This window comes from Elephas maximus, chromosome 3 (assembly GCF_024166365.1).
Source record: "Elephas maximus indicus isolate mEleMax1 chromosome 3, mEleMax1 primary haplotype, whole genome shotgun sequence".
NCBI lineage: Eukaryota > Metazoa > Chordata > Mammalia > Proboscidea > Elephantidae > Elephas > Elephas maximus.
Genome location: NC_064821.1, coordinates 186,919,113 through 186,939,672, shown reverse-complemented (window position 1 = coordinate 186,939,672; position 20,560 = coordinate 186,919,113). Strand labels below are relative to the sequence as shown.

The following is a 20,560-nucleotide window of genomic DNA, read 5'->3' as shown; positions in this document are numbered from 1 at the left end:
TTGTCTCAGACTTTCACCTGCTCTCCAACCAGAATTCCCATTCCCTCCTTCCTAATTCTACATATTTCTTGAAAGAACTCAAGGTATAACAATTGTTTAAAGTACAGAAACAGGCAGAGGTGAAGAAGGAGAAATGATACCTTCTTGCAATGCATTTTGGGCCAATGAACAAGTATTTGATCATGCAGGCTTTTGTGTATTCTGATTAAAATAATGTTTAATTTAAAATTACAATATAATTTAAATTCACAATTATTAGAAATAATACCATCTTACTTGTGATTATTTTCTTTGGAACATATAGTAAAAAAAGTTTGTTTTGTTTTGTTTTTTAGAAAACATGGCAGTAATTATTGTTTGGAGGTTATATTTTATTATATTATTAGAGATTAATTCAATGATGAATTTATTGCTAATGTTACAATTAAATCCAAAAGAAAAAAAATATTCTGTTTACATGAATTTGCCATGTGTAAACCTCAGGCATCATCAAGGTTATTCAATAAACAAAACCTCATGATTATCAACAAATTACACTAAATCATCATTTATTATTGCTATAATATGTAATATTAGTCAGCCACATATATTCCACAGACAGCCACAAACAGATGCCCTTTGTTTTCCGTTAGTTGTGATGTCTGTTACTCCCACAGATGGAAATCACATTTTTATGTCTGCTCCTCCATCAAGACCTAACTTGGCTCCACCATTCTCCTACCCAGTAACTGCATGCTGCATTCCAGGTGCCATGAGGTTCACTTAAGGCTCTGCCTCTCAAAACATGGTTCCAGCTCTATTCTTTCATTCCTTAACATGTACATCTCACTTCCATGGTCCAGTGACTTCAGGTCAGACAACACCCCTAAAACAGGAGCCGATTACATGGTCCCCAGTGAAGGATCTTCAAAGCAGTGAGGGATTGTTACCCAAGTCAGTGGCCTCACATAGGATCATACTTTCTGGTTCCTTGCCCATCTGTCTGTCTGAGAGGCTGCGAGGCACTCAAGGGCAGAAACGTGTTCTATTCGTCTCCATATTACCAGTGCCCAAAAATGATGTAGCCTGAGTTCAGGGCATGTGAGCTGAATGAGTAAATAAAAGTGGGATGACAGTCTGGTAGTCCTGAGCCTGGGTAATTGGACAGTCATCAAGGTTTCCTGCTTCCCTTTTGTCATTCGTCAAAATACTGGCCTAGGAAAATGCTGGAAGCCTGATCCTGGGAGTGTGTGGTGCTGTCATCCACTACCTGGGTTGGGAAAGGGGACACATACTTCAGCTGTGTATCACAAAACACAGCTCAGGATAAAAGGGCTCCGGTCCTGGGTTTCTCAGTCCACAATCACCTCACCAAGAGCCTTCTCCTGCCTCCACAGAATCCAGGTGAGTTTCCAGCAGAGATGAGGACCTGAGCAGACTTGTCCATGCTTCAGGAGAGGGGGCAGGAAGACAGGAGGGAGGTGGTAAAAAAAGGCCCATGGTGGGCAGCAAATGAGGAGGGGGCAAAGGGCAGGACTGTGAGGAAGGGGTCCATGAGCCACGTCAGGTTTCTGTGATGCAGCTGACTGCAGCATCCTGGCCTTTCTCTTCATGGGCATGTTCCCAGAGATGTCCTCATTCCTTCCTCACACCTTCGGTGATCTTTACCCTCCTCACAGGAATTTAGAGAGGCAAGAGGCCCTGGAAAGTCATGTTGACCATTGTGTGTTTTATGCACTGATTAATGATAGGGGCGCTATTCGCGTTGGGCCTGTGTGACAGATGTGAGGTATTCCTGGAGGCTCACATACAAGCCTGTCAGTCTTCTTTCCCAGCAGAAGAGAGAGAGGAAGGACCACTCATCAGGCCAATATAACCCCAAATCAGTTTCCATTTCCCTTCCCCAGATCTTGGCTGAAGGGGCAACTGGTCTAGGTCAATGGGATCTATAAGTAAGACAGTGAAATGAGGATACACTGGTCCGAAGCCTCTGCATTGACACATATTTTGTTTTGTCCAGGACCATTGCCTTCTCGCTGAGATGTCCTGCCAGCAGAACCAGCAGCAGTACCAGGCCCCTCCCAAGTGCCCCTCACCCAAGTGCCCCCCGAAGAGCCCCGCACAGTGCTTGCCCAAAGTCTCCTCCGGCTGTGCCCTGACCTCCGGGGGCTGCCATGGCCCCAGCTCTGAGACTGGCTGCTGCCTGAGGCACCACCGGCGCCGCAGGTCCCACCGATGCCGGCGCCGGAGCTCCAACTGCAGTGATGATGGCAGTGGTCAGCAGTCCGGGGGCTCCCACTGTGGCCACAGCTCTGGGGGCTGCTGTTGACCTGGGCATGAGATTAAAGCAAAAAATATTTGAAAAAAAGAAAATTTTCAAGTGCCCAGAACCAGTCAGGCCTAATGTACCCTTCCCCTTCCTTGTTCCTGCCCCCTGTCTTTCCTCCTGGACAGGTCTGAATGCTTCCAGGAGGAGCCCAATGCTTCTGCCTCTCCTTCTTTATGTCCCTGTAAAAAAATAAAAGAAGCTTTTCTTTCTCACTGCAACCTTTGCCTAACACGTCCATTTCTTTGACTTATGCAAGGCAGCACAGGGCAGCACTGCCCAACCTCGGGGCCAGAATCCTATCTCAGGAACAGAAGGTTTCAGGTCATAACCCACTCAACTCACAAGAGGCCTCTCAGGGGTTTGCACATCGGAGTGGGGGTAGTTAGGGAGTAGTATCTATGGGGATGAATTAGTGAAAGTCCTGAGTTTTCCTGTGTGAAATGAAGCAAAGTATGATCTGACACTGAAATCCCCAGTCTCTGTTCATGGGTTTGCTCTAAGACCATGAAAAGTAGTTCTGAGCTCCCCAACTGAATGACAGGGGTGAGAGTGGCAGAGCATCAGAGAATCAGAAAATGGGCAAAGAAGACCAAGACCAAAGAGGATGGAGGAGGAGAATATTAAGTCAATCATGCCATGAAGAACCAAGACAGAGACGTTGTAGAGCATAAAAGGTGAAGAATTTGAAAATGAGATACAGGGGGAGAGAACAGGTTGGGATAGTCCTCTAACTGAGGGGTTCACGAGAGTGTGGGCTGCCAGAAGGAAGACACAGGGTGGTGAGCATGGGTCAATGGGAGAGTATAACAGATGAGAAGCCTCGCTCAGGAGAGGAGAAAATGGGGGACAGCTCAGGGTGACAGATTTGGGGACAAGGGAAGTGGCATGAATATGGCATTTGGGGGCTATGGATAGCTAGATAGGACATGCTGCCATGCAAACTCTGTGCTGCCCCTTCATAAAATCCTCCAACAAAGAATGACATTATTCATACAGGCCTCTGCGGTAGATTTGTATTTTTTCTGAACGAAGCATGATACTGAGATTTGTTCCACACCAGCCAGTTGTCTTGGAATTTCTGTGCTTGGAACAGGTTTCCTTGTTACAGAGAAGGCTGGGGCAAGAGAGGGACACTAAAGGGAAAAGGTATTCTTAAGCTCTTCTTGCCACCTGTTGTGTCCTCGACCCTCATGATTGGAGCAATAAAGTCCTGAAGCCAGTAGAGCTGCTTAGTGAGACTTAGTGAGATTATAGGTGAGAGCCTGGAGCTGACAGAACCTTTCACAAGAGACTGGGCATAATCAGAACAGGTTTGGGCCCCAAGGATGGCACAGTGTGAGGAGAAAGCAGTTCTCCCCCCTCTACATGGAACCAGTGCCATTCTGGGAGCCTTGGGAGTCACAGCCCAAAACAGATACGGGGCTTCTCCCAAAGGGCTTCTTTCAGCTGCTCTGAGGGAGGTAGACATGGAGGATATAAGTTACTCAGTGTCCACTGAGTAGATACTGTTTGGTGATGACAACTGATAGTCTGGTTGTAATCACATGTCTCTTGGATACTCCCAGAAAATTCGGGGAGGTACTCAGTAGATGATTTGGGTGGGAGGAGGGTTTTGAGCTATTATGATTTATGCATTGAAATTTGGTACTGCCTCATCTCATACTCTTAGCTAAGGGGCCAGCCATCACGTAGGTCACCGATGACAGGAAAAAGAAGTTCACACTCTGTAAAAATATGTCTTTTGGATCCTCCAGACAGGGCAATAATTCTGAGGAGAAATGTGGAGGTGCTGAGACAGAGACATTTACAGAAGCTTTGCAAATATTGTACCACCTGAGAGGACATTGAAGGGTTGGCAGAAGGGGGCTATATCACTCCTAGGGCAGCAAAAATGCCCAGTGACTGAAGAGCTCTGATGACACCAGTGTCAAAACACACGAAGCCTTTCCCTGACAATTCTGGACCTCTCACCCAACTGAGTTTCCAGAGATGCCCTTCAAGTGGAAGAACACCTATTTCCTGTCTCTCCTCTGGTCTTGTCCAGGCTTCTGTATCTCATGAAGGGCTGTTTTCTGGGAAGTAAAGAAAAGAAAACCCCCAGGCTGCCTGCAATGGGAAGGGAGAATGGAATGAGGAAAATGCAACCACCCATAGTCAGATGATGCTCGAGTGGAGAACCTTTATAATTTCACAAGGCAAGAGACAGGGGCATGATTTGTGGGACAACATAGAGCGCTGGAAAGCAAAGAGAATTAGCTTCACGGACCAGTTCAGATCCTTCAATGTTTTCTATATATATGTATATATGTGTGTGTATATATATATATATATATACACACACACACATATGTGTGTGTGCATATCCTGCCCTCTTGCCTCCCACCATCTTTTCACAGACTCTGCCCCTATGGCCCTGAGCCCACCATTTAGGTAACCCATGGGCAACAAAGGAGTCCCTGGGTGGTGCAAATGGTTAAGTACTAGACTACTAGCCAAAATGTTGGCAGTCTGAACCCACCCAGAGATGCTTCAGAAGACAAGCCTGGCAATTTGCTTTTGAAAGGTCACAGCTTTGAAAACCCTATGGAACTATTCTACTCTGTACACATGAGGTCGCCATGAGTTGGAATCAACTCCACAGAAACAAACAACAACAACAAGGGCAACAAGGAAACAGAAAGGGCCTTGAGCAGGGATGACCTGGCTCAAGGGGATTGCTGACCAACCCCCCAAAATTTCTCTCTTCTTACTTTGATTTATAGTCAGGTAGCAGTTTTAGAAGCAGTTGGGCTGTGGAGAGTGGTGTTGGTGACAGGTTATAATCATAGTAACAACTCTTCAAACTCTCCAGCCCCAAGCCTTCAGCATTCCCTCAGTAGATGCCCAGAGATTATTCTGAAAAAAAGAGCGAGAAAGTCCCTGAATTGCCCACATTTCCGGCCCTGAGCATCATAACTTTTGAATCCCAGTTGTTCATAAGTTTTCATTCATTTTTTCATTCAAACAGCATGAATTGAGTGTACCCTTCGTTTCAGGCATGTGTTAAACGCAGGGGATTCAAAAATGTGTAAGATATGGTTCCCATCCTCAAGAAGTTTACAGTGTAGCGGGGAAGACTGACAAGTAATCAAATCATTATGAGCTGACATGATACCTGTTATTATATCAGTGTGTGGGAAGTCCATGGGACTTAAGTCACCTCCTTTGGCTATCAATTCCCTGTTCTATAACAAGGGTGAGGTGTTCTGATGTTGTCCCTAGTATTGCTTGAGGGCGTTGGGTGAGCTCATTGACCGGCAAAATGGCTTCTAAGTATAGCGCATAAGCCTAGATGTTGTCTTATGGTGTCTGGCCCAGTTAAAATGATTAAAAGGAACCCTCATCAGGGTTCATTTTGACACTTTTTATTCCAGTTTCTTAAGAAATTATGTGTCCATGAGGACTGGAATGAAACTAATTTATAGTTTACCTTGCCACTTCCCAAGGTCTTAATAAGTAAATAAATGAAAACATTTCATTCGGTTGAATTCCCAAAGTATCATGCAGGTTTTGTCCTCTGCCTAGAATGTCCATGCCCAAACTCTGATTTCTCTCGAAAATTTCAACTCTGACTCTAGCCACAGCTGTTATGTCTTTTAATCTTTCATTGAGGGTATTTCAAGAATCATCAAGACTTGGGTCTGACAGACCCCTGCTCCTCTGCACCATTATTCCAAAAATACCATTTTCCAAGTGACATAGCACTCTTGGTTAACACCACAAATGATCACCTTGCTTTCTAGAATAGGTCAATATTGCCCATTTGTTACAAATGGAGGATAGGAACTCCCCAACTAAGACCCTGTTGTAGCTGTAGAGCATTTCTTTATTATCGTTGAGTTCAAGAAGTAACATTCAACTGCCCAAAGAGAATGAAAATGAGTTCCATTCCATTTCAGATCTCTTGAAAGAAATGTGCAGGTATCCAATGTGCAACCTCCTAAGACATTTCTTATGTCCTTTTGCTTATCAGTTTTCTCATAGTTCAGAGCCTCTCATCTGCTGAACACCCCCTCACACGTTCTCTCACGGAAAACCTTCAATTCCAATTTCTTCAGAATTTGCCAACTTTCCAGCTCACCTCTCTCTAAAGTCCACTATTTGTAGGTTGACCAGCTCTTCCCCCCTTAGACCTTTCTCTCCACCTCCATACCTTTCTCTCCACCTCCATACCTTTCTCTCCATTCTCCCTGGTCTCTTAACTCTCTATTTGAAGATTCTCTGCACCACCCTGTCCCTTCCTGCAGCCCAAGTTTGATGATATAGAAGCTTTTCATATTCTGACTGAATTTTTCATATTCCCTCCCACCATATTACCTAAGTCAGGGCTTTTGCTAGAGTGTCTTGTCTCCTTTCCTCCTACCCGCCCACACTCAAAGCTCCCACAGTCCCTATGAGTGGAGGAAAACTTGACCTATCAGTGTTCCAATCCCAAGCCAGGATTCACCCCTGGTACTGGGCCTGCTGGACCCTCAGGAGCTAAAGGAGGGGAGACTTGCTGGACTGGCTTGGGTGGGACAAAGTAAAACAACAGTGAGAGTCAGGTGGTATTGAGAAGAGGTTTTATTTTTCTACTAATCAGACACAGGTGGTAACAAACACCATCAGGTACAGAGGAGGAGAAGCCCATGGGCTCCTGGAAAATACATGGAAGGAGTCTTCTGGGGAGAGTTCAGCCTTCCCCCAAGGAGGATTCAGCTGCTAAGTCCCGAAAGGAGATTAGGGTGTCTTGATGCAGAGGTTTCCTTGGCATTCTGGATCCTTGTTTTCTCTAAAATCACTTTCAGGAGACCAGGTCAGCAGCAGCCCCCAGAGCTGTGGCCACAGTGGGAGCCCCCGGACTGCTGACCACTGCCATCATCACTGCAGTTGGAGCTCCGGCGCCGGCATCTGTGGGACCTGTGGTGCCTGTGGTGGCTCAGGCAGCAGCCAGTCTCAGAGCTGGGGCCATGGCAGCCCCCGGAGGTCAGGGCACAGCCGGAGGAGACTTTGGGCAAGCACTGTGCGGGGCTCTTCGGGGGGCACTTGGGTGAGCGGCACTTGGGAGGGGCCTGGTACTGCTGCTGGTTCTGCTGGCAGGACATCTCGGCGGAAGTTTCACCCTGGAAAAAGTAAAACAGACAAATGAGCGCAGAAGCTTTAGGCCAGTGTCTCCTCCCTTGTGGGTTTTGTCAAACACTCGCTCCCCAGGATCGAGCTGCTTTCTCAACCAGGATCTGTGGGACAGAAGTGGGCACGTGGAAAGGACACGTGCAACTGGATGAAGCTCCTCAAGGATGTCAGATGGATCCCTGTGCATCCCTGACGACGTGCTCAGAACAAAATGGGAAGAACCCTGAGCTCCTGGGGCTCTTGCAACTCATAGGAAACCCCTTGCCGTGGAGTCGATTCCAACTCATAGAGACTTTAAAGGACAGAGTAGAACTGTCCCATACGGTTTCCAAGGAGCGGCTGGTGGATTCAAACTGCCGACCTTTTGTTTAGCAGCCGACCCCTTAACCACTGCGCCTAACACGTGCCAGGAAGCTCTTTCCTCACCATCGCCTGCCTTATTGCTGCACCCTATGGGCCTTCTCCTGATACGTCCATTTCAGATCTGGGCTTATCTTCCCCAAATGCTCCCAGCTGAGGTTCTGGCCCCTTCCAGACACTCACCGGGTGCAGAGGAGGCAGAAGAAGGCTGTTCCTGGAGGCTGTGGATGAGGAGTCCAGGGCAGGAGCCCTTTTATGCCGTGCTGGTAGTTTGTGATGCAAAGCCCAGGTATGCTGCTGCTTTCACAACTGGGGGGAGGATGACAGTGTCACACACTCCCAGCTACCTGTCTCAAGTGTTCTCCTGGGCACATACCTAAAGCTCTAATAAGGTGGAACCAGAATATCCTTGTGACTTCCCATTCGGGTCTGCTGGAGACCTACCCCTGCCTCTTTATTCATTCATTTGGCTTCCATGTCTTCACACAGGCTCTGTCCCTCGCACTTTATTCAACGGCAGTAATACAGAGATGGATACGGTACCTTTCTTCCCGAGAAGCTCACAGCCTAGCTGAACAATCACTCAGATAAACAAATATAATTGATCTGTTGAGATAAGTGCTATCACAGAAATGTTTGCAAAGAACTCAACCCTAAGACCCCAGGCTCTGGGGGTCAGGCCCCATTGCACTGCAGGTCCCCAGACTATGATGGAGTGTCCAGATGTTTTCTGAGGGTGACGGGTAAACAAGGTCCTTGGTCTGTCAGAATCGATGTGCAGGATAAGTGAAGGATGTTTGGAGTCAGTCCCTGGCCAGGACAGAGAGGCTTCTAAGAAGACCTCATGGTTCCCACGTGGCAGCATGAGGATCAAGAGACGAGTTAGAGTGAAGAAGGGATTTACAGTTCTAGAGGCGACAAGATTCATTATTAATATTATTCTTTTAATTAATAATCAAGTGTGTCCACATCTACCTGCCTCTGGGATGTGTGCTATTGATTCTAAGACTGTGGAAGTTGATAGAAGAAAGTGGTTCATGTGTTTGAAAATTTTTAGGAAGAATTATGCAAAGGAGTGATGATAATTATTTTGTAAGATAATAAAAATAATATTTTTTATAATTGTGATGTTGACGGTGGTGATGGTATGTGTGCTTCATTGATTATCTAGACCTCATAAAGCTAAGGAAACCCTGGTAGCATAGTGGTTAAGTGCTATGGCTGCTAACCAAGATGTCGGCAGTTCAAATCTGGAAACTCTACGGGGCAGTTCTACTCTGTCCTATAGGGTCACTATAAGTCGGAATCAACTTGATGGCACTGGGTTTGGTTTTTTTTTTTTTTTGGTTTTCATAAAGCCAGGGTTTAGATAGATAGCCTCCATCAAGTCAATGCCAACTCATGGCAACCTTATGTACAACAGAATGAAATGTAGCCTGGTCCTGTGTCATTTCACAATCAGCTCATGTTCAAGTCTATCATTGAGGCCAATCCATCTCACCGAGGGTCTCCCTCACCCTCACGGGCTGTCTACTCCACTAAACATGATGTTTTCCTCCAGCAATTGTCTCTGCTGATGACACGTCCAAAGCAAGCAAGTTGGAGAAAATTCTGTTGTGACCCATAAGTTTTTTATATGCTAATTTTTGGAAGTAGATCACCAGGCCTTTCTTCCTAGTCTGTCTTTAGTCTGGAAGCACCCCTGAAACCTATCCACCATGGGTGAACCTGCTAGTATTTGAAATACCAGTAGTATACCTTCCAGCATTACAGCAACATATAAGCCACCACAGTATGACAAACAGAAATGTAGTAGAAGCTAAGGTAAACTAAATTACGTACTTTGATACTATTTTCCCATTGGATTTAGTTGTGATGTTACAGATGTATTTCTCACTGAACTTTATCACTAATATGATAATAAAATATATATCATTGTATTTACCAAAAATTAAAGGGCTTTAATAGTCACATATTCAAATGAAATTAAATAAAGCTTGATTATAATGAATGTTTCTGATTTGTTGTAAGCCTTTAAGTGTGACTACCTGTTCTTAGACATTAAATTAATATTAAGGGCTACAGTATCTATTTTATCAACTCCAATCTACAATTTACTGATTTTAAGTCAGTGATTCCAAGTACGTGAATTGTCCTGGGACTCAGAGAACAGGGTGCCTGAGGTTGGACAGAGGAAAGGTGGGGCAGACTTCCATAGCCTGTCTTTGTCTTCAAATTAAGTCCTGGTTCCCGCCCCCTGCCCCCCCCCCCCCCCCGGTGTATTTTCAATTCCAGCCTAACTGCTTTACTGGGAGGCCCCTTACCTCATTCTAGTTATTGCCCCACAAAGGGTATAAAGATCATTTCTTTCATGCCAAACTGGATGGTGGGGCTGAAGAGAGTAGAGGAAAGCACAGCTTTGTCACTAGTGTCAGGCTTTAGAGAATGGCAGACGGGATGGGGCCACCTGAGTAAAAGAGGGCTGTATTAGTTTCTTATGGCTGCTGTAACAAGTTATCACATACCTGCAGGCTTAAAACAACACATGCTTCTTCTCTTGCAGCTCTGGAGGTCAGAAGTCCAAAATGGGTTTCAACCGGGCCTCAACAAAGGTATAGACAGGGCCACACCCCTTCTGGAAGCTCTAGGAAGAATCTGTGTCCTTGTCTTTTCCAGCTTCTAGAACTACATTGTTGTACTCCTAGGATCATGGCCCGTTCCTCCATCGCCAAGGCCAATAGCACCGCACCTTCAAATCTCTCTCTGCTGTGTTTTCACATCATCTTCCCCTTTGTAGACAAATCACCCTTTGCTTTCCTCTTATGATTGCATTTAGGGCCTACCTGGATAATCCAGGATAATCTTCTCATCTTAATATTCTTGATTTAATCGCATCTACAAAGACCCTTTTCTCATGTAAGGTAACATTCACAGTTTCCAGGGATTAGGACCTGGATATTTTGGGGGCTTTATTCAGCCTACCAAAGGGCCCCTCCCGGAATTCTAGGCACTCTGCTGGCATTACCCTGGCCCCGATCCATGACCCTCACTGAGGACACCAATCCATGGTTTTTCTCCACTGGCCCAGGGTTTGATCTGAGCCCCTCTCCTCCCTAACTGCCAAGAACGAAGCAAGGGAGAAACTTACTATGCCCTATTCCCTGGAGTTTATTCTCACTTGAGTCATTCATTCCCACAATCCTTCATTTAAGAAGGACAAGCTGACTACCAGTGAGGGCATTAAGTAACTTCCACAGCTTGGATTTCAGCAGCGAACAAGAGGAGCAGTCTCCAAGGATCTTACAACCTAGCAAGAAGATAAATACTAGAAAGTACTGACGTTTGTGATGGCTGAGCCCTAGTGTAAGATTTGGTGTTACAAGTGGGTTAGGAGGAGGACTAGCTTTGTCTGAGGATTCAAGCCTAGATGCAGAAGCAAACAATTTTTCCATGTACTCTGGTTTTCCAGGAATCAGTATAGAGGCCATTTTTAATCCTGAAGGTGTGTGATTTGAGATACTATGGGGCAACACTTTGGGTTTGAAGTGTGTTCCACAGTCAGTACGATTCAAAACATTTTCAGAACCTGTCAGCAGGAGTGGTCCCAGTTCCTCATGAATTAAAAGCAAACTTACAACTGCCCCATCCCTTAGTTCCTGTCTTAGATTTGTCCGTATCCTGATACTCCTATTTTTTTTCTCCTTGAAATAAATAAACAAAAACATTGCCAGCAAGTCAACATGTTACAGAGGAGAACTTCACAGGGTTTTCTAGGTTGTAATCTTAACAGAAGCCGATAGCCAGGTCTTTTTCCTGCAGTCACTGGGTATGTTCAAACCACCAACGCTCAGTTTAGTAGACGAGTGTAAACCGTTTGCACCACTTAGGGACCTTCTTGCTTGAAATGGAGCTTCTTAATTTCACACCTCCCTTATGGAGCCCCCCCACCACCACCACCACCTCACAGCCCACCCTTTCCTTATCTGAACTGAGCCTGAGATGACAGAAGGAGATACTTCAGACTGTGGTCCTGTTATTTCTCCCAGAGCATGAAGTGACTCCAAACAGTGCACACTGTGAGAATTTCTTAGTAGCCCTGACAACCTGAGGATCCCAGGATAACAGAGTGAAGACAGAAACTTACCTGGCTGGCCTAAAATGAGGACACAATGACCTAATAAATTGCAGGGTATCAGCGCTGGCATAGGAGGTGACTATCTGAGATTTAGCGAGCCTTTTGACCGAAACATATTAGTAATAACTGAACAAACAAGTAAACCAGGGCCAAACCTTCTCCTTTGCAACATATGACATGATTTTATAAAAGCAGCTGAGTCGTTCTTGGGGAAGAGAGATGAGCAAGCACAAAAATATCTCCCTGTGCTCTCATTTGAATATAATTATTCCTAGAGTTTGTCATTTAGTTTATTATTGGATTTCAGGAGCTCAGATTTGGGTTAACAATAATCCTTGGTTCATAATATATGCTCTTCATTGGTCCATGCAAGGCCCTCTTTGTTCATTTATCTATTTATCCATAAAGCATTTAAATAACAAACACAAAAATCTACCACCCAAATGAAAATGAGAATTTTTATAGTAAATTAAACGCACCCCTCATCCCATGTCCTTGACTGCCCCATCTGATGTAACCATGAGCCTGAATGTATTTTTCTTTGCTTCCTTTTGCATATTTGTACCATATTTATGTGTATTCCTAAAAAGTATTATTTTTTAATTTTTTTAAGTCATATTTCTTGAGATATAATTTACATACAAAAAAATTCACCCACTTAAGTATACAATTCTATGAGCTGTTACAAATCTGTACTTTTGTGTAAAAACGAGTACAATCAAGATATAGAACACTCAATCATCTCAAAATATTCCCTTGTGCCCTTATATAGCCAACCTTTCCCTACATACTAGTCCTTGGCAACTACTGATCTGTTGTATGTCCTCATAATTTTGCCCTTTCAGAATGTCATATATTGGAATCGTGTGTAGCATTTAAATTCTGGCTCCATTCACATAGAATAATGCATTTGAGATTCATTCGATGTTGTCTTATGAATCAGTAGTACAATTCTTTTTTATCGCTGAGAAGCATTCCATTGTATAGATGTACCAGTTTGTTTATCCATTCACCAGCTGAAGAACATTTGGGTTGCTTCCAGTTTGGGACAATTAAGAATAAAACCACTATAAACATTCCCTTACAGGTTTTTCGGTGAACAAAAATTTTATTTCTCTTAGCTAAATACCTAGGAATATGCTTTCTGGGGCAAATGGTAAGCGTATGCTTCATTTTTCAAGAAATTGCTTTCTACTGTTTTCCAAAATGGCTGTACCATTCTTAGTACCATATAAGACCAGCAATGACCAAGAGGTCATTGCTCTTCATCCTTTACAGTCCTGTATTGTTAGCTACTTTTTATTTTAGTCATTCTAATAGGAGTGTAGTGTCATCTTATTTTGGTTTTAATTTGCATTCCCCTACTGACTAAGGATGCTGAATGTCTTTCCATGTGCATATATGCCATCCAAATATCTTCTTTGTTGACATGTCTGCTCAACTCTTTTGCCCATTTTTAAATCCAGTTATTTGTTTCTTTATTGTTGATTTTTGAAAGATCTTTATATAGTCAGGACATAAATCCTCTATTGATGTTTTATAAATATTTTCCCCCAGTCCGTGAATTGTCTTTGCCTTTTCTTAACAGTGCCTTTCAAGGAGCAAAAGTTTTTAATTCTGAAGTCCAGTTTATCAAGACTTCTTTTTGAATTGTGCCTTTTTCATCAGATCTAAGAAATTTTTGCCTAAATCAAAGTCACAAAGATTTTCTCCTATGTTTTCTTCTAGAATTTTTATAGTTTTACATTTTAATTATTGTTGTTGTTAGGTGCCATCGAGTTGACTTCAACTTACAGCAATCCCATGTAACAGGGTAGAACTGCCCCATAGAGTCTTCTTGGCTGTAATCTTTAAGTAAGCAGATTGCCAGGTCCTGCTCCCAGTAGCCACTAGGTGTGTTCGAACCACCAACCTTTCAGTTAACAGCTGAGCACTTAAACATTGTGCTGGCAGGGCTCCTTTTTCACCTATTATCCTTATTGAATTAATGTTTGTATATGGTACTAAGAATGAGTAAAGATTTGGCTTTTAGGGTTTTGTTTGTTTGTTTTTTGCATATGGATATCCAATTGTTTTGGTGCTATTTTTTCAAAAGGCTATCATTTCTCCATTCAATTGTCTTTCTACCGATGTTGAAAATCAATTGATTTTATATGTTTGGGTCTATTTTTGGACTCTATATTCTTTTCCATATGTTTACCCTTGCAGCCTTCTTAATCTTAGGGGGAAAGCATTCAGCCTGTCATTACTAAATATGATACTAGCTGTAGGGCTTTTGTTGTTTGTTGGTTTTGTTTTGTTTTTTGTAGCTACTCTTTAACAGGTTGATGAGATTCCCTTTGATTCCTTTTTTGCTGAGAATTTCTATCATTAAAGTTGAAATTTTGTCAAATGCTTTTTTTCTGCACTATTGAGAGGATTAAATGTTTTTATTTCCTTCCGTCTAATGTAAATACAGACATGTCTCAACTACTCCAAGGGTTTCCTTAGAATTGCTAGCCTGTAAGGGACAAAAAGTCACATTTTTACAAATTATGAGTACCTCTTGTAATATGTAATCTTAATATGTGCTGGTCTTTTCAGCTTGTGAGTAAAAGATGAGTTTATGATAAATATATTTGCCTAAATCACAGTAGTTGGAAATGACCAAGGGCCCAAATAGTCACAATGCATCTCCAAGTAATTTCTGGGAATCTCAAAGGAATGTGCCACATGGTCATAGAAGCCAGTCTGACAGCTCTCATCACCTCACAGTTCACCCAGTTCTCCCTCTCCTCCTCCATCTCACATCCTCAATGTCCCGCCTGCTCATAGGAGTTACGCACCTCCTCTCTCCACTGAGACATTGCCACTGGGATAGGGCCAATATGTCCCAGACGTTCAGTTTTGGGAGCTTTTAGAGCCACAGCTCATGCAGGTCACAATGAAACAAAGCTAGTTGCAAGTAATGGTGGCAGGAATGGCCTCTCCCCCATTCAATGTCACATTTTGGCACTCAGGCCCTAACAGCCTGCTTCCAAAACGCGGCTCTTGTGCAGTTCTGTTGGCCTCTGTCTCTAATCCTTTGTCAGAATCTCACCAGGTCTCCCGTGAAATTAGTCCATCAGTTCTAGACCTTCATCATTCTAATCATAGGGCACAAGCACAAGCAAGCATACAGGATGAGCAACCAACGCTGCCCCATCACCTCTCTTGTTTCGTTTTCCCTTCAGGCCTCTCTGCAAGAAGGAAAATTCTCCCAAGGACAGGTAACCTCACTCAACAAGTAAGTAGACTCAGCACTGAGCTTCATCAGAAAATATACAAATCCAACGGTAGAAACAACAAAAAAAAATTTTTTTTATATCAATCTTTAGCAGAAATTCCTCATAGTCATTTTAGAAACCAACAACCCCAAAACGCCACACTCATGGTCCCTGCCCACTATCTCCTTCCATCTCTTTCTCTTCCTCCCATTATATTTGTCCACAGCCAGGCCCTGACTTTACTCCCTCCACTCTTTTGTGCCTTCCATTGTGCTGTGTTGAGTCTCTCTTTCCTGCATTTTGTTGACATATCAGGCAGATTCCTAATGCAGTCATTTTTATGGATAATAAATACAGTCCAGTCCAATTTACTTCAGTTTGAAATTTCAGTCTTAAACCTTCTTCTTCCCCTCAATGTTGAGTAGGTTTCCTCTAAGGGACTTAAGTGGGAAGGGACATAGATATTTCTCTTCTCCTTTACCTCCTCTATATCCTTTTTCTAGGTCTTTCTGTCTCTTCTGATATCTTAAGTCCTGGGAAGGAGGAGGAGAGAAAGGAGAAGACTTTCCCTGCTTAACCTCTGAACCCTCAGTAGTCTTCTAGAGGCCTCTGTGTGATAGATCCCAAATGAGTGTTCTCTTATGAGGTGAATTTATCCATCCAGGCCTGTAAGGGGCATCCTCACAGCAGAGTTCCCTGACATGGGAGACACACCCCATGTCTTACCTCTTTAGACACCCTCTTAAACTTCAGTGGTAAAATCTACAGTCTCACCCAGTGGGCATCTCTCTTGAGCAGAACAACTTAAACCTAAAACCTCTGATTTGGTCTCTGATTTGGGAAGCATCCATGGAGATGTAAGTGAGGAAATTACAGTGCTGTTCTTCTAGAAAAATCGTCCTCTGTGGACAATTTTTCCCGAAATTCTTAGCCTTCTACTTTCATACTGCGGAGATAATAGTAGGGTTTGTTCTACAATAGCGAGCCTTGTTCCATAATTCTCTGAAGAGATATATGAGGGGCTAGGAAGGGAGAGCTCCTCACTGAACTCCTTTTTATACTAACTTGTAAAGTTAGTGAGTTCCATCTCCAGGACTAAAGCAGGGACCCCTAAGACAATAAGACAAGGCCAGGGCCAGGAGGAAGGCAGACAGAAGTCCACTTAGATTTCAAGGAGGACAGGGAAAACTCTCCACTGAGAGTCTGCCAGAAACTTTGGAACTTGTCCAACCATTGTGCTTGAGGTTACTCTTCCATTTTTGTTGCCTAATGGTTGTACAATTAAGAGATAGGCTGCTAAGCAAAAGGCCAACAGTTCGAATCCATCAGCCACTACTTAGAAACCCTATGGGGCAGTTATATTCTACCCTGTAGGATTTAATGACTCAGGGTTGCATCTATATAAACCAAAAAGAGCATTTGTACTTGCTTCTATTGAGCCGCAAGTCAAGGAGGAAAAAAAAAAATCACTTCTGCAGAGAGATCTGAACCTCCAAATTATGTTAGACCTTGTTCTTACTTGTTCCCTTTGGGAACATGCACCACAGTTGATGTCATCACTTGATGTTTTTCTCTGCTAGACTGTCCTCTCTGACAGGCTGTGTCTCATTCAATGAAGGCTGTATCCCCTGTGCTGAGCATGGTGCCTGGCCCACAACCAATGGTTTGTTTAATGTAGGAATTTGGGAATTGATGAATGAGTGAGAAAGAATTCAGGAAGAAGAGCTGGTAATGGCTGTTAAGAAGGAGGAGAATCAGGCCCAATCTTGGGTCTCTGGGAGAAAAGACAGTGGGGCAATGTCTTCGTCTTGATCATATACCAAGGTCAGGCTGGACTTTCTGGGGCTGCAGATTTGATGTCAGCACCGCTTCCATTAGGCTGATCCCTTCTCCTTGTACTATCATCCAAACCACAACACTATTGAGTAATTACTCTGGGACAACAGTTGTAACCTAAGACTTCCCAGGTAAACCAGGAGGAAGAGTAACCCTATCCATGTGACTTTACTTACAGTTTACCACGTCCAGTAAAGTTGACCAAATTAGAAATGTGCTTTCTGCTGTTCTCTCCCTCCTCATCGTCCCACCAAATCTGGTATGATAAACAGTGGCTTTGTCATCATTCTTACTCTCTCCTTTCCAGTTCAGTATCTAGTTGTGGTACTCTCAATAAAGTGAGGAAAATGAGGCTGAGATTGACAGCATCACCTCAGGTGGGTCAAAAACCTCATTCCAGGGATAGGAGAATATAATGTCCCTAGCCATCTCCACTTACCATCCTAAGCTAACACTCCTAAGACTCAGTACAAGTTCTTCCCTCACTGCTGTTTCCTTGAAACAACTCAGGGAAACTCTAGGCACCCATATAGATGAGTTTTAACCTGAAATGAGAGAATTGAAATTGCCTAAAGGAAAGAAGCTGGTCCTACAGGCTTTAATGTTCATAAATGAATAAGACATATTTGCTAGAAAGTGTTTCTCATTCAAAATATCACTTAATTAACTGTGTGTAATACTTTTTTTTTTTAATACTTTATCAGTCTTTGGGTGCTCAATGGTTTGCACTCATCTACTAAACTAAAAGAGGTCCTGGATGGTGCAGTTAATCACTGAGCTAACGAGCCAAAAAGTCGGCAGTTCGAGTCCACCCAGGCTTGCCTCAGAAGAAAAGCCTGACAATCTACCTCCAAAATATTAGCCGCTGAAAACCCTATGTAGCACTGTTCCACTCTAAACACATGGGGTTGCCATGAATTGGAATCAACTTGATGGCAATGAGTTTGGTTCTGGCTTTTGGTACTGCTTTGTCTTCTGCTTTTTACCAGTTAGCAATAGGTCATGAACATTATTCTTTAAAAAAATATAAGTTCATGATATAGTATCACTTTAATAACACAATTATTTAAATTATATATGGATTATTAAAATACCCTTGTAGTCCTAATTATAATTTTTATTTTATTTGAATATAGTATGATAATATAATAAATCCAAATAGGCAAACATTTTTTGGTTTAGATGAATTCACTCAAAACAAGCCATAAAAACCAAACCCACTGCTGTCGAGTTGATTCCAACTCATAGTGACCCTATAGGGCAGGTAGAACTGCCCCATAGAGTTTCCAAGGAGTGGCTGGTGGACTTGAACTGCCAACCAAAGACAGTTTAAACTATGTACACTTTATTTGTCCATCAAAACCTATCTTGGCTCTGCCCCCTGCAAGCCCAGGAACTCCATACTACACCCAGAGCCCATGAGGCCATCCAAGGGGGCTCACTTCCACCAAACAGACTCCAGTGCCATTCCCCCCATCCCTGACCCACACATCTCATACCAGGAGCTTGGGAGACAGTAGTTGATTACATCTGAAGGTCATATTTGGGGTTGCCTGGGGACTTTGTGCACATTTCATTGCCTTGATCATTTGAGGTCTGTTTCATGATTTTTTATTTGTATGTTTGTTTGTCTTGTTAGACCATGAGCTCAAGAACTTCTGTCACAGTCATCCATGTTTCCAAGAAAGCACATGAGAGAGAACTTACGTCAAGGCATGTGAGCTAAAAGAAGGAAGAAGGAAGGAAGGCTCCCTGTAGGTCCCTGTGGGATGTGTGGACAGTCGTGGGGCTTCCTGGTTCAACCTAGTAAGCTGGACATTATGCAAGGCCCAAGAAAAGGCTGGAAGTCCTCTTTCTGAGAGTGCTCCACTATGGCACCTCCCCGGGTTGTAAAAGCAGCAGCATACCCTGGCTGGGGATCACAAACCAGCACAGGATAAAAGGGCTCCTGCCCTGGGCTCCTCAGCCACAGCCTCCTCAGGAACAGCTTCTCCTGCCTCCTCTGTGTCTAGTGAGTGTCCAGCAGGGGACATGACTGCAGCTGAGAATGTTCAAGTCATAGCAGAGGGGAGGGAAACAGAGAGGTCTGGAGTGGAAACGGCAGAAACAGGGCCACGGAGGCCAGCAACAGAGGAAGTGAGGGTGCGGAAGGGGTCCATAGGGAATGAGACAGGGACTCTGTACCTGCAAAAACCACAAGAGCTCAAAGCTCCCTCCCATCCTCATTAATTCATGTTCTCACATGTGCACACATGTCCTTTCACAGTCTCCAGAAAGCTTTTCTCAAGTAGGTGCATTCCCTAAGAGTTTCCAAGGAGACACAAAAAAGTGGATCCTGGGTTAGATTGACAGCACCTTTCCCGGTGGACAGCAAAGTGGGAGGCATCTTACATGCTCAAACTCACTCCAAATCAGCTTCCCTTCCCTCCTTCAGTTCTTGATTACAGAAGCAGCTGTTCTTAGAAGAGAGGGGTCTTGGAAATCATGACAGACGGACATGGGAATGTAGATTCTGAACTGACAAGTTGTTTTTGTTTTGTCCAGCGTGATTCAACTCCAGTCAAGATGTCCTGCCAGCAGAACCAGCAGCAGTGCCAGGCCCCTCCCAAGTGCCCCTTACCCAAGTGCCCCCCGAAAAGCCCTGCACAGTGCTCACCCAAAGTCTCCTCTGGCTGTGCCCTCAGCTCTGGGGGCTGCCATGGCCCCAGATCCGAGGCTGGCTGCTGCCTGAGCCACCACAGGCGCTGCAGGTCCCACCGGTGCCAGCACCAGAACTCCGACTGCAGTGACAATGGCAGTGGTCAGCAGTCCGGGGGCTCCCGCTGTGACCACAGCTCTGGGGGCTGCTGCTGACCTGGGCAGTGTGGATGAGACAAGCAATTGTGAAGTAAACAAAGACCCAAAGTTCCAAGGACCACCCTAGCCTGAGCATCCTTTCCCAGATGTGCTTTTACAGGATGAACTGAGCGGATGTACCTGTGGAGGCTCCCAGCTCTCCCCAGAAGGCTCCTCTGGGACTTCACATTTCCTCTGCCCCCTGCACCTGTCAATGCATTTCAGGGCCAGTGTCTGGCCCTATAGAAAATAAAGCCTCTCCTTATCACCACCTGTGTATCACTTGTCGTTTCACTTTGGCCGTTCCCAGATGGCTAAATGTATACCACTCCAACTCCCAAACCCAGCACTGCCCTACAGGGGAGGTACAGAATCCTCACTCTAAACCTAAGAAATAGAGGTTCTGTCAGATCTTTTTATGCTGGAATTGACAGGTAAGGGGAAGAGGAAGAGACTGAGGCCTGTAGCCATCAGTAACAGGAATGACTTTTCCTAGGAAACATAGGCATGGGGTGGGTTTTCACCTCGGGTTGGGTTTTCACCTCACTGTGGGATCCCCAGGCTCCTATGAGGAGCTATTTGCTTTTGCTGGGCATCCAACTAAGGAACAGCAAATATGTAGTAGACAGTGATCAGAGAATAGGCAGAGATTCTCAGCAGGTGACATTTGGCAACATCTAGAGACATTTT

At 44.2% G+C, this 20,560-nt stretch overlaps 3 protein-coding genes across 3 annotated transcripts; 2 read left to right on the top strand and 1 right to left on the bottom strand.

Moving 5' to 3' along the window:
* The first annotated feature begins 2,020 nt into the window (after positions 1-2,020).
* Positions 2,021-2,308, top strand: LOC126071768 (late cornified envelope protein 3C-like). The gene has a single exon (XM_049876009.1). It carries the CDS (start codon positions 2,021-2,023, stop codon positions 2,306-2,308), a length of 288 nt encoding a protein of 95 aa, XP_049731966.1.
* Positions 2,309-7,143: 4,835 nt separating this feature from the next.
* Positions 7,144-7,431, bottom strand: LOC126071767 (late cornified envelope protein 3C-like). Its single transcript, XM_049876008.1, has one exon. It carries the CDS (start codon positions 7,429-7,431, stop codon positions 7,144-7,146), a length of 288 nt encoding a protein of 95 aa, XP_049731965.1.
* Positions 7,432-19,600: 12,169 nt separating this feature from the next.
* On the top strand, positions 19,601-19,888 carry LOC126071766 (late cornified envelope protein 3C-like). Its single transcript, XM_049876007.1, has one exon. The coding sequence runs from the start codon at positions 19,601-19,603 to the stop codon at positions 19,886-19,888; it is 288 nt and encodes a 95-aa protein (XP_049731964.1).
* The last annotated feature ends 672 nt before the right edge of the window (positions 19,889-20,560 follow it).